Below are 14528 nucleotides of genomic sequence, written 5' to 3'. Positions count from 1 at the left end.
AAGTTTGATATTTGTATACTGTTTTAAGTTTGGAATTCCATACTCATGTGGCCTCTCACTTTTATGGTTTCTTTCAGTTTCCAAAGAAAGAACACAAAAAGAGAGAGGAAGAAAAAGGAGAAGATTCCTTTGACACCGAATGCAGCGAACTAGGAAACATGGATCTGAAATTCAACTCCTCAAGGAAATATATTTCGATCAGCATACCTTCCAAATCGCAAGCCATGTCACCTCATATCAAATCAGTAGATGACATAATCGTTCTTGGCGTGAATCTCAGCAAATTTAACAAACCCACTCAGTTTTTTATTTGTGTTTCTGGAGTTTTTATGTTTTATCTAATCTATGGATATTTACAGGTAAATCCTGTTTTTGTGTTTTATGCTAGTACCTCTGTTTATTTTGTTGAATAATGTTGAAGAATGTGTAGCTTGATTGGTCTAAAAATCTGTCCTAATCTATACATTTTTTAAAAAAACTACATTAAAAAACATGAAGATCACAAAGTCAGACACCGAAGTTGGGGAAAAAATAGTACGTGACCATATAATTAAAAACTGTATCATAATGCATCTACAGAAGAGGACCTAACTTGAGTTGCTTGTACTACCTTAATTCTTTTCTTTCCTTATCTTTTGAGTGCATGACTTTGCATCTTTAATGTAAACATTTTTGTGATTTTTTTTTAAGTTTTTACAAAAACAAATTGAAATAACAAAAGTTGCATTGTATGAGACTATAATGACCTCCACATGGGTCACATCAGGGTTGAAATCTTTAGGTCTACAGTATGGACTTCTGCCACTTCAGCTAGCTATTACTAGACTGTTATCCTTTCTGCACATTCACTAGGGTGGGATGAGATGCATGCTGTGCCAGTGGGCTTCACAGCTGTTTTCTGGACAGCAGAGGAATTTTATGACTCCTGTATCCTGAGTTTTTATTCCAGCTTCTGTAGATGAATGTTCTCTAGTGGTTACATACCTTTCTGCTCCTGTCCTCCGTCTGCCAACCTGACTCCAGGGAGGATGGTCTTTTGTTTGTTAAATCTCCTTCCTCTGAAGCATCAGGAATGGCCACAGCTGGAGATAGAACATTAGGCAAGCTGAAACTGGGCTCTGAGGTGACACCAACCCTTCTCTCTTAGGTGCTTGCCTGGCTGGTTCTTGTTCATATGCTCAGGGTCTCACTGGTTACCATATGTGGGGTTGGGAAGGAATTTTTCCCCAGGTCAGATTGACAGTGACCTTAGGGGTCTCTTGCTGTCCCCTGCAGTGTGGGGGTTTGGGTTACTTGCCAGGATTATCTTCTATATCTTACTTCATTTCCCTGCCCTTATGCGGGGCTCAAGTATTTGTGCTCCCTTGTCCCTCCTGTTTTCTGCCTGTGGCACATAATAGTCTAGTGTTTTATAGGCTGTAATACTTTGGTCTCATTTCAGTTGTGGGATTTAGTATGTGGGTGCTGGGGATGGTGTAGGTGGCCTCTGATATACTCTAGGTCAGACAGATGATCTGGTGGTCCCTCCTGGCCTTAAACTCTGACTGTATATTTTTAATTCCTGCTCCAAAGTGTGGAGGTGTTAGAGCTTCTCTCCAAAATAATAGTTTTGGGTTTTTTTAAACACTGGCAAAACATTTTCCCCAATCTTATGCTCAGAAATGATAGGAAAACTTTTGCTGAAACTTAAAAACAGTCTAAGGCAACACCTGACATGGAAAGTTGCAGCCCCAATAGTTAAATTTGGCAAAGTTATTAGTAATTGAAAACAGGGTCTTATAATGGAAGGTATCAGTCTTAACTATCAGTCTTGCTGCCAGCTCTGGCTAAAATGGATGCATCTGCATAATTCTTTCGACAGTGTGTATGTTTTTCCATAACATAAGACTCTCTTGTTTTAAATGTCTGTAGATTCCTAACAAATTAGAATTACCATTTAAAAGACAAATTGACTAAGTTAATGTTAACAATGTGTACTTAATCTATTATGAGTCATTTGAGAGTGCTGTCTAGAAACAGTCAAATACTGAGTAAAATGAATTGAAAACCAAGTTAAAAGCAGCCATGAAGCTCTCTCTAATTTGAGATGAATGTTTATGGGCCAAATGCCAATCACTGATGAATCACTTTAATACAGTGGAATGACACCAGCAATAAATGTGGCCCTCTTTTTTCAGTCTTTAAATGCTGCCTCTCCAATGTTGGAAGTTATGTATACTGCATGTCCTCTTTACTTATTGCTTTGTAACTTAAAAGCATGAGAATTGCATATTCACACTGAGAAAATAGGTCTGCTAATTAAGTTTTATTTAACAGTTAGTATGTGTGTGTGTTTTGTTTTTATAGGAACTGATATTTTCAGTGGAGGGTTTTAAGCCCTTTGGTTGGTACCTTACTTTAGTGCAATTTGGATTTTATTCCATTTTTGGACTAATAGAACTGCAGCTTATTCAGGATAAAAGGAGACGGTATGTATTTTTCAGTGATGTATCCTTTAACACATTTAAGTTATGCTAAGTTAGAAAGTTTGGATGAGGCAATCAGTTTGATAAATCTGACTTCCGTAATTTGTGTATGAATATTTGCTGTTATTTCACAGATAATTGAATAGATTTGTATGAATAGTGATAAGTTAAAATGTTGTATGATTTGAAGAGTGGATTTGCAATTGAAGATATACATCACTATTTGTTTTCAACCATATACTCATGTCCTTCGTTCCTATTTATTATGCCTGACTTCTGTTGTAATAGTGAAATGGAACACAAGCACCAATGGTTGACTTAAAACACACACACTCACTCACTCACTCTCACGTTGAAAAGTTTTATTAATTCTTGATGCTTTGTTAGGAACCTTTTAAATTGACACTCCCCTGTTAATGGATATCAGGATATGATGCTACATATTTGAGTGTACAGGTTAATATACTATGTTATTGTGCCTATATATTTATTTCAGAGGTTGCAAAACAAGTACATTAGTATTATATTGTATGTACTATACTATACTATGTAAGCAAAAGGCTAGTGTTTCAGGTTTAGGTCTTGATGCTGTAAAAAAGTATGGACATGCATATGCTTAATTTTAAGAACTGTAAGTACTCCTATTGAAGTCAGTGGGAGAACACACAATGCTTAAAGCTAAGCAGATGCTTAAGTTATGCACTCAAATGGGATCAGGACCTTAGGAACTTTGAGGTTGGTTGGAGATGCAGCTGTTTAGTCCAGCCCCTTTCATTTAGCTTACCTTTAATTTTTTTCGTGGTACTTTTCCTTTTTTTCAGATGCACATTACACAAATTATTTCCAATAATTCATGAAATACGATTTATGGAAACATTGATAGTGACTCCATAGTTAGTTATGTTGAAATTTGCACTTAAAGCAGGACTGAAATCTGTTTCACAATTCTGACTGAACTGAGTCTCCAAATTTGGTGTGTGTACACACACACACACTCTCTCTCTCTCTAATATCTCAGAACAGTCCACTTGTTTAATTTTAAAAGTAAAAAGGAGTTATTTTCCTCCCCAGTTCTTCCCACCAATAGTGATCCTCAGCTGAGATCCTATAAAATTTTTGTTCACGGTAAACTTTTCAATTAAACATGCATTATATTTTAAATGCTGACATTCTAAATTAGAGGTATTTCTAAAATGAAGTCAGATTTATCAGGTTACACAGAACTGTTAATTTGTTAAGCTTATTTTTAAAGAGAGAATAATATCTTTGACAAAAAAAGTAACCACCTGTAAAAACTGGTGGAATGTCCATATAACAATGGTACAGAATATATTGTGAATAAGGCAGGGGTTCCAGCAAGACTACTCTTTATTCACTGCTCCCCTTTACTGAATTTTTTGTATGCAGCTAAGTTAGCTGCATGCGTATGTGCAGCATGGCTTTAGGTGCTCACTTCAAACTTAGTGCTATAATGGTTTAAAATGTGCATGTACAAAGTGTAATTGTCAGCAGGTGATAACGCACCACATCAAAAGCAGTATTCACTACAATACTCGAAGTTCTCGATACTTCGCAGTTAGGGTATTTCAAGGCCAAATATCAACTTTCTGTCTTCATCCATTTCTCCAGAGTTATAAAAATGCACCAGAGTTACTTAAGAAACAGGGTATGTATTTTTTCCCCATTTTCTGCACACACAGAAATGGGAAAGCTTTTTGTTTAAACTTCAGGAAGAAATTCATAATCAAACAGAGAGATTTCAAAAAGTTACAAGCAACTAAAAATGGAGGTGGTTGGTAGAAGAATTGTTACACAGTCATGAGAGAAAGGTAGTTAAAGAACAAACAGATTCAGGAGACATGATATTGTTCCCAGCTTCCAGTGTGTTCTTTTATAAGTCACTTAACTCCCGCTCCCCTTTTTTTCCCCGTGGATACAGACTAACACGGCTGCTACTCTTAATGCCTTTGTGACTATTTCTTTTCTGTGAAATAGGGATAATTCCTGACGGGCTGTGTTAAGTCCTTTAACAGTTGTGATATGCTTTGTAATCCTTAAATTGACGGCACTATAGAAGACTAAAGCAACAGTTTTTATAGTAATTGTTAATTTCAGTGAAGAGATGAAATTTTAGTGAAAGTTTGACCCATTTTTCCACCAGTTCTATTATTAATGTATCCTTTCTTCTGGCTTCTCCCTATTAGGTCTCACCTATTAAAAATACAATATGCTCATAATACCAAGATTCATACATTTATATTTTGCAGAATCCCAGGCAAAACCTACATGATAATAGCCTTTCTAACTGTAGGGACTATGGGTTTATCAAATACCTCCCTAGGGTATCTGAATTATCCTACTCAAGTCATCTTTAAGTGCTGTAAACTGATTCCTGTTATGATAGGAGGAGTCTTTATACAAGGTATGCACTGTTCTTACTATTAAATGTTTTTCTTATTAGAAGATAACCACATAAGGGCCAAATCCTGTATTCCATTGACTTTACCCAAAACTTCCATTAGAGCTGGGCAGGAAACAGATTTCCTGTCGGGGAGGGAATGCCCATAAAATATGGCTTGGATCAAAATAGTTTATTTCAATATTGACCTTTTTAAACAAAATATTTTACTATAAATTAACTTAAATTTTTAAACAGTGTAATTTTGAACCCAAAAAAACAGAACTTCTCATGATGAAAATGTCTAAATAGGATATTTTGACAAATTTAAAAAATCTTCTGAAATGGGAAATTTGTGAAAAGAGACCTTTTCCTACTGAAAGTTTCGGTTTCAACAAATCAACAATTTTGACCCCCAAAAAAATGAAATTCCCAACCAGCTCAGGTTTAGGTTGCTCAGAGAATACAGGGTTAGCCTCTAAAATTGTATTTAATGCCATGATATACCAGAAGAGGTTCTGGATGATGAATCTGACTAAAGCTCATAACTCTGAGCATGTAAATAAAATACACAGCATATTTTAATATTTTGATAATCCTCATAATATAGAATGAAAAATTCTCACTTGTATCTGTAGATTTGTTGCTACTCAAAGTTAGTAAGGGTACATCTGTACAGCAAGCGCCAGCGAGCCTGAGTCAACAGATTCAGGCTCACACTATGGTACTAAAGTAACTGTGTAGATGATGTGGCTCAGGCTCTGAAGGCTAGCGGGGAGGGTTTCTGCACAGCTATTTTTAGTGCTGTTATGCAAACTCAAATCTGTTGACTTGGGTCCTGACACTTGCTGGCACTCACAGTGTAGATGTACCCTAAGATTCTCCACGTGGCAAAGGACTACAGAACTGAGCCCAGAATGTAATAATCCTATTACTGTAGTTCTATCTTGTAGTTACTGTAGAACATTTACACTTCTCAGTATTGAGACTGAAGCAATAATAATAAAAAAACAGTTTTTAAAGAAGATCAAATATACAAATTTATACTAAAAAGTAAATATTGTATGTGCAATTAACAGCTGAGGTCTGTCGCTGATTAAATCTTCTTGTCGTTTAAATTTGGAGCATTCAGGTCTCTGTAGGTAATGTTTTTGTAATGCCTTTGGATTATATAGTGCTAGGTTCTTGAAAGCTAAGAACATAGTTTAAAATGGGGGTTAAACAATTTTTTTCTGGCAGCTTACGTGGTACACATAGCCCCCTGGGAAGGAGTGGAATATGTTATTCAAATGCTATTCTCAGGACCCCCAAAAATAGAGCTTGCTGCATTGCTAAGTTCTAGAGCAACAGTTCCCAAATCATAGACTCATAGAATATCAGGATTGGAAGAGACCTCAGGAGGTCATCTAGTCCAACCCCCTGCTGAAAGCAGGACCAACCCCGGCTAAAATTATCCCAGCCAAGACTTTGTCAAGCTGGGCCTTAAAAACCTCTAAGGGTGGAGATTCCACCACCTCCCTAAGTAACCCATTCCAGTGCTTCAGTATCCTCCTAGTGAAATAGTGTCTGAGCCTTTACTGGGCTCTACAGATAGCTGTCTGACCAGATGGTACTGGCTCTCCTTTTTCCCCCTCTGTGATGTTACATTAAAGATAACTAAAATACATCTGTAAATCTATTTTTCCATGTAAGAAATTGTTGTATAGTAACTTCTGACTTAATGTTGTAGTTTCAGTCCTGAAAAATGCGACTTTAAGCAAAACGATGTTAAGCGAATCCAATTTCCCCGTAAGAATTAATGTAAATTGGGGGAAGGATTAGGTTCCAGGGAATTTTTTTTTTTTTTTGCCAGACAAAAGGCATTATGTACGTTTTAAACAAGCAATTTAATACAGGTATTAAACAGGCTGGCAGCCCCCTCCCCCTAGTACCTCCTGCCTCAGCACCTTCCCCCTGGTCCCCCGCCTCCTGCGGCATTCAGGAGGCAGGGAAGAGAGGGGGAGCCTGTGTGCCACATCCTTGCTCCTCTTTCCCCCCAGCCTCCTGAACGCCGCAAATCAGCTGATTGCCGCTGGCAGGAGGCGGGAGGTGCTGGGGATGGAGGGGCGTAGGGGAGCTGTTGTGGGGGTTGCCAGCTGTGGACAAAGCCGGCGGCCAGATGACATTATAGCGGAGCATTGCGCAACTTTAAACGAGCATGTTCTGTAATGTAATGTTCTGTAATATAAAGATTGAAATAATGTTAAGTGAGAGGACGTTAAGTGGGGAATTACTGTAGTTGTCAAAGAGATGTGTAATCACTTTAGGAGAGAAGATGTGGCCTGTGCCATTGTGAATGGTAACAGCTATTGCCCACAAGATTTCTCAGTGGAGATGTGGTATGTTCTATGAAAAAATTTTTGAGAACTGCTGTCGTAGAGAGTTGCAGCCAGGCCTTTTACTCAGCTATTGGGAGGGAGAACATTGGGTCCCTATGTTTTGGTGGCGTACTGAATGGGAGTTTTTTCTGCTTTGTCTGCCATTCCCTCCTAAATAAAGGGGAGTTAAAATTAAGACTATTACATGGCCTTATTTTTTTGTTGTTTGTATTTTTGTATAGGGAAACGTTATAACATTGCAGATGTGTCTGCTGCAATGTGTATGAGTCTTGGCCTAATATGGTTTACTTTAGCTGACAGCACAATCGCACCAAATTTCAACTTGACAGGTAAAGAAGCATTTGACTTTATGGTTTAATAATTGTTATTTTGCCTAGAATGAGCATTGCATACAAGTGGGAGCCTTTGGTAGATTTTGTTATATCATTTTACCAGCAGCACTACAGCTATAATAGAAGAGAGACTATCATTCTAAGCCTTTGTTCTCAAGCACTTAAAACTTCCCCAGATATTACCATTGGATCTGAAATATCTCTGGTGGATCTCAGTACAGAAGTAAATATATCTTGAGAAGTTTAATAAAATTCCATTTGACCAGTTTTGAAATACTTTAAATAGAATAAAAAGTGGGTTTTGTTAACTTTCAGAGTGACGTACTTGCAGCTGGTAATTGAAACTTTTTTCTTTACCTCACCTTTGCTATAGATTTAGTCCTCAGTGAGAACTAGTGTTCTTGACATAAAATTTCTTCATGTAAGTTAGAAATACCAGAAGATACTTTAACTGGTATGATAATTCATAAATTCCTATCTAAAATTAAAAAGAAAAACATCACTTATGCATTCATTTTTGTATAAAGTAGCGAAATCAAAAGGAACTTTCTTTCACTGGACCATCAAAAAGCACAGCAGGTCTAACCTTGGGACTAACTTCAAGTTTCTGCCTCTTTCCCCTGAGGTACTAGAACTGTACAAAAAAATCAGTTTTTTAAAATAAAGACAGATTTGCTTATTTTCAGTGCAAAAATGGCTTAACCATTTTTGCACTGACACTCAAACTGGAAAATTTCACCCTGAAAGTTGAAAGTTTGACAGAGTTATAAGTGACTGAGAAAGGCTCTTTAAATGGAAACAGTCAACTTTAATTCAGTGCTTCAGCTACAATATCTCGAATATATGTATTTGAATAAGCAGTCATTTTAGTTTGCATCTGGTGTATTACAGGGCTTCAAACTTTGAAATCAGCATTACCAATCTCCAACAGAAAGGTAGGGCCTCTTCAGATTCTATCTTAAAGTGGATGGGACTATAGACTTCGATATCCATCACCATTAAAATCCCTTGAGTCCAGCAAGTCTGTCAGCCTTTCTGTTACCCTCCATGCTGCTACCTTAAAACTGCACCTAGTTTCTAGAAAGTACAGCTCTGAAAATCATACCTCACAGTGGAACTGCACATATGTTCTCAGGATTATGTAAACACACTGCTTCATATTTTACTAATTTAACAATTACATTAAAACAGTTCTAGTGCAAGACTGTTTGATGTTACACATAGTTAATGCCCACATCATGAAATTTCAAGTTGTTTCATGCAGTAACCATGAATTATGTGCTGTATAATAAGGCATTGGAGTTAATGTAATAGTAACATGTATGTACAATGAAGAAATTTAGGGCTGTCCATTTTGAAGCTGTTTTTATTTCAGGAGATTCAGATGAGACATAGTAATTGTTTGACAATTCGTTGTGGAACCTTCATTCATACCAGCATTGTTGATCCCAAAACAAAATGATCCCTTTTTTAGGGAAGAAACCTTATCTTTTCAGAAATATTATCCATCTAGTGTTGAGCGGTGCTCAAAAAGTAATGATTTATGATGATGTCTGAACTCAGATGGTTATTTAGTATTGTCATAGTTTTGCTATGTTGGCTTTATAATGTGTGTCACTTTAGTGGTATTACAACTGGAAAAAAATGACTTGCTATCTATCTAAATTATAGGATCTACTGTATACATCTACATAGTGGAACAAGAGACAAAATGTGTAGTTGAACAAAGAGACGTGTTTTGGGTACAACATGTGGGTATGTTCTTTTTGCACCCACCAAATAAGTATATCCCAGGAAAAACACATCTGGGCATATGTTCTTACTGAAGTTTTAATGATTAAAAGCTATTTTTAAATGGCACTCTTTAAAATCAGATTTTTTAAATGTCAGATTTTTATTTTTGAATTTGTGTGAAAATCTCTCTCTACAAACTGAAGGATTGAGGACCATGTTGGTCCTAACACCTTCAGTAATTTGATGTAAATACATCTTCTGTATATAGTCCTTGAGTATTGTCAATATAGGACGACAAACAGCACTTCTTTTTTCCTTTTTAAGGCATTTAGGACCCATTTCAACCAAAGGTCTATCTTGACACACACAATACAAAAGGATAAAGAAAGGCAAGTTTGAAGGGCTAGGGCACAGGACTGAGGCTCAAAAGAGAGTCTTCTTTCAGAAGACTGGGTCTGAGTTCTTTCCTGCTTTGCTGTTTACCTGCTATGTGAGTTGAGCAAGTTACCTCTCTGCACCTTCCTCCCACCCTGTATCTGTCCAGGTCATAGAAGCTATGAAGTGGGGTTTCTGCAGTTTAGAAGCTGGATATTTTATTTTATTAGCTGAAAGATGGAGGTAGGAGGCAGCTTAGTATATTTCCTAAAAAGGGCTTACTTTTGACGTTACACCAGTATAAATCAAGAATAACTCCACTGAAGCCAGTGGAATTAACCTAAGAATTTTCTCACTGTGTAATTTGATGTACCCTGTCCTTGAATAATTTTATATAATTTTTTTCCTCTGCAAAGGGACAGCAAACTGAAGAAAAGCACCGTAAAGGTGCCTCTATGAAACAGACTATATATTGATATTTGAAATGTATGCAATCAGAGTGAAAAGAAAAGTGAACTATAGACTTAAGTCTCTTGAGGCTTTCAAAACAATGTTATCTTTTTACTCTGCAGTGAAACTTTAAAATGACAAATTCCTAAGAATTCATTTGTCTTATGACATCGCCTAGTTGCTAGTCACTAAATAATAATGTCACATTACCTCCTGGTGGTTTATTATAATGCACTTGTTAGAAGCATTTACACACAAACTAGTATGATTCTGGCTGGAGCTTTTTTTCTTTTCACATTCAGGATTTAATCAAAATTCTTTAAATGTGCGCATTGTGAAGGGCAAATCTATTTACATGTCACAGTCTTGCGTAAGGAAGCAAAACTATGCTGAGAGGTTAAACGGAACAAGTAATCTTTGCTGTCTTTGCTGATATGAACGTTACAAACATAAAACCTGAGTGGATTTAAAGCATCAGCTGGATGAACAATTTTGCCCGTATTGTGCCATCAGAATTTTTTATATTAGATTTAAGGCTCTTTAATAGTAGTGGAATCCAGGATAAGCATTGCTGTGCAAAAGCAGCAAATAGACTTAATGAAACATACCCCACTCAGTGTTCCATTCATGTACTAAAGATGTTAGCAAAGGAAACGGACATTGACTTTTGCCAGTGCAGTCTTGTACCAAGAAAGGAAATAAATTTTAAAAGTAGAATTGATATTTAGGGCTCAGTAATGGCTCTTGGCATTGTCTGACTGAGTAGCTCTTGGAAGTATTGTGCCTTTTAAAGGCCTAATCTCTGGAGTGACTGGCTGGGAGGATGCATGGAAGAGGTACATCATGATACATCTGTGCAGTCGGGGCAGCTCTATGTATTTTGCCACTCCAGGCACAGCACTCACTCATTCACTCATGCCCATCACCCTAATCGGGGTATGGGCCGCCAACCACAGATCTATAGAGTCCTCTATCCTGGGCCATTCGCTCTTGCTGATTCCAGGTATAGCCCATTTTTTTGCTATCAGCCTGAAGGTCACATCGCCAGGTGTTTCTTGGACGGCCTTTTTTCCGCTTGCCTTGGGGATTCCACCGCAGTGCCTGTCTGGTGATGTTAGCTGGCTGCTTACGTAGTGTATGTCCTATCCAACCCCACCTTCTCTTTCTGGTTTCTTCCTCTGCTGGGAGTTGACAGGTCCTCTCCAAGAGGTGGATGTTACTGATGTGTCTGGCCAGCGGAACTGGAGAATCCTTCTGAGGCAGCTATTAATGAAGGTCTGGATCTTCCTGATGGTGGTTTTGGTTGTCCTCCAGGTTTCAGCTCCATACAGTAGGACTGATTTCACATTGGAGTTGAACAGTCGAATTTTTATTGCCAAAGACAGCTCTCTGGAGCTCCAGATGTTCTTGAACTGTAAGAAGGCTGCTCTTGCCTTACCAATCCTTACTTTGATGTCTGCGTCTGTGCCACCCTGCTGGTCGATGATGCTACCTAGGTGGGTGAAGGACTGCACTTCTTCCAGGGGGCTTCCATTCAGTATGACTGGGTCATTGCTGATGGAGTTAATCCTAAGGATCTTGGTCTTGTCCTTGTGAATGTTGAGGCCAACCTGTGATGACGTGGCTGCCACTACGTTGGTCTTCTCTTGCATCTGCTGTTTACTGGGCGAAATGAGTGCAAGGTCGTCAGCAAAGTCCAGGTCATCAAGCTGGGTCCACAACGTCCACTGGATTCCGTTCCTACGCTCGTAAGTGGATATCCTCATTAATCCAATCGATGACGAGGCGAAAGAGAAATGGTGACAACAAGCATCCTTGCCTGACTCCAGTTTGCACCTGGAAGCTGTTAGTAAGCTGCCCTCCATGGATCACTCTACAGTGTATACCGTCATATGACTTCTTGATCAGGTTGACCACCTTTGCTGGGATGCCGTAGTGCCGAAGGAGCTTCCAGAGGGTCTCTCGATCCACACTATCGAATGCTTTCTCATAATCAACAAAGTTGATGTACAACGAGGAGTTCCACTCCATAGACTGCTTGACTATGATGCGAAGCGTTGCTATCTGGTCCGTCCATTATTTATTCTGCCAGAAACCTGCCTGTTCATCTCGTAGCTGTGGATCAACAGCATCCTTCATCCTCTCTAAGAGAACTCGGTTGAAGACCTTCCCTGGCACCGACAGGAGTGTGATTCCTCTATAATTGGCACAGTTGCTAAGATCTCCTTTCTTGGGGATTTTGATGAGATATCCCTCTTTCCAGTCTACCGGAATCACTTCTTCTTCCCATATCTTCTCAAAGAGGGGGTACAGTATTTCCACTGAAGCATCCAGGTCTGCTTTCAGGGCCTCTGCTGGGATGTCATCAGGTCCAGCCGCCTTCCTATTCTTCATCATGGTGATGGCTTTTCTGATCTCATCTCTGGTTGGTTTATCGCAATTAATTGGGAGGTCCTCATTGGCTGGGTTTATATCTGGTGGATTTGGTGGTGCTGGTCTGTTCAGGAGTTCCTCAAAGTGCTCCACCCATCTGTTCATCTGTTGTTCTATTCCTGTTATAGACTTTCCCTGCTTGTCTTTAACGGGACGTTCTGGCTTGCTGAACTTTCCAGACAGTCGCTTGCTAATATCATACAGCTGTTTCATATTACCGTTATATGCTGCCTGCTCCGCTTCTGCTGCCAGTTCATCCACATACTGTCTCTTGTCCTTCCTGATATTCCTCTTCACTGCTCTATGGGCTTCAGCATACTCTTTTTGAGCTTTGGCCTTTGCTGCTCTAGTCCTGCTGTTATTGACTGCTGCCGCCTTCTTCTTTCTGTCTTCTATCTTGATCAAGGTCTCTGCAGTGATCCACTCTTTCTGCTGGTGTTTCTTAATTCCAAGCACTTCCTGGCATACTGACCTAAGTGTGTCTCTCACTTTCTGCCATCTGTTTAGTACACTGTCTTCCTCTTCCTCAGACCGATCCTGTAATACTGAAAACTTATTCTTCAGCGTCAGTCCAAAATCTTCCTTGGTCTTATGGTCCTTCAGAAGGCTGACGTTGTACTTCACTCTTCTGTCTGACGTGTCTATCCAGTTCTTTTTCAGCTTCAGCTTCAATCTGGCCACCACTAAGTGATGGTTGGATGCCGCGTTTGCTCCTTTTCTAACTCTAACGTCCTGCAAGGATCTTCTGAACTTCTTGCTAATGCAGACATGATCTATCTGATTTTCTGTCATGCCTGCTGGTGATACCCAGGTACTCTTGTGGATCCGCTTGTGAGGAAAGATGCTACCTCCTATGACCAGGTTGTTAAGTGCACACAGATCTACAAATCTCTCTCCATTCTCAGTCATCTCTCCCAGAGCGTGGGTCCCCATGACTTGTTCGTATCCTGCGTTGTCAGGTCCAATTTTGGCATTAAAGTCTCCCAGAAGGATGATGATGTCTTTGGGAGAATCTCTAATATTTTCTGGAGTCTGTTGAAAAAATAATCTTTGTCCTCCTCTTTGCTGTCATTAGTTGGAGCGTAGCACTGAACAACATTCATCTTAATCCTCTTCATTTTAGTTCTGAAGGATGCTGTAATGATCCTGGGACCATGTGCCTCCCAACCAATCAGTGCTCTCTGTGCCTGCTTGGACAACATGAAGCCTACTCCCTGTGTGTGGGGTGCGTCGCTCTCTTCATGTCCTGAATACAGCAACAGCTCTCCTGTCAACAGTCGTCTCTGTCCCACTTGCGTCCATCTTGTCTCGCTAATGCCTAATAGGGTCAGGTTGTTGCTCCTCATCTCTGCTGCAACCTGCGCCATCTTTCCTGACTCGTACATGGTCCTCACATTCCATGTGCCTATGGTAATCCTCCTGGTTGCAAGAAGGGTAATCGGCTTAGTGGCTTCCTCACGGCATTTACCACCCAGCGTCATGCATCTTTGAGTTGAAGACCCTTCTTTTTCCAGGGTAAAAGTCTCTGTTGTCTCTATTGTTGGCGTTTCTGTAGCAGGTTGATTTTTTACGGGATGGAGTTGCTAGCCCCACGCCCAACCTTCCTCCTTTATCCTGACTTGGGACAGGCAGATGACCTCTCTGGTGGAGTTCCAGGCACAGCAGTCAGGTGGTTTTCGGCGGCACGCCTGTGGGAGGTCCACTGGTAACGCAGATTTGGCGGCATGCCTGCAGGAGGTCCACTGGTCCCGCGCCTTCGGCATACCCGCCACCGAATTTCCACTGAAGTCGCAGGACCGGCAGACCTCTCGCAGGCATGCCGCCGAAGGCAGCCTGACTGCCGCCCTCACAGAGACCAGAAGGCCACCACCCATGGCTTGCTGTCCCAAGCACGCACTTGATGTGCTGGTGCCTGGAGCCGCCCCTGTGTGCAACAGAAACTCTTCCTCCTCTGGCCACTCTA

At 39.8% G+C, this 14528-nt stretch overlaps 1 protein-coding gene across 7 annotated transcripts in view; it reads left to right on the top strand.

Moving 5' to 3' along the window:
- SLC35B3 (solute carrier family 35 member B3) overlaps positions 1–14528 on the top strand; it is a 40409-nt gene that overhangs the window by 11213 nt on the left and 14668 nt on the right. For all 7 annotated transcript variants that reach the window (XR_003999036.1, XR_003999038.1, XR_003999037.1 and 4 more), the window contains 4 exons: positions 78–359; positions 2347–2468; positions 4733–4887; positions 7463–7570. Coding sequence is in view for 3 of the 7 variants with exons in the window: in XM_030552379.1 (XP_030408239.1) it covers positions 78–359; positions 2347–2468; positions 4733–4887; positions 7463–7570 (667 nt within the window). In the remaining 4 variants the exon portion in view is untranslated. The remainder of the gene's footprint in view (positions 1–77; positions 360–2346; positions 2469–4732; positions 4888–7462; positions 7571–14528) is intronic.

Source organism: Gopherus evgoodei, chromosome 2 (genome assembly GCF_007399415.2).
Source record: "Gopherus evgoodei ecotype Sinaloan lineage chromosome 2, rGopEvg1_v1.p, whole genome shotgun sequence".
Taxonomy (NCBI): domain Eukaryota; kingdom Metazoa; phylum Chordata; order Testudines; family Testudinidae; genus Gopherus; species Gopherus evgoodei.
This window is presented reverse-complemented; position numbering and strand designations above follow the sequence as displayed.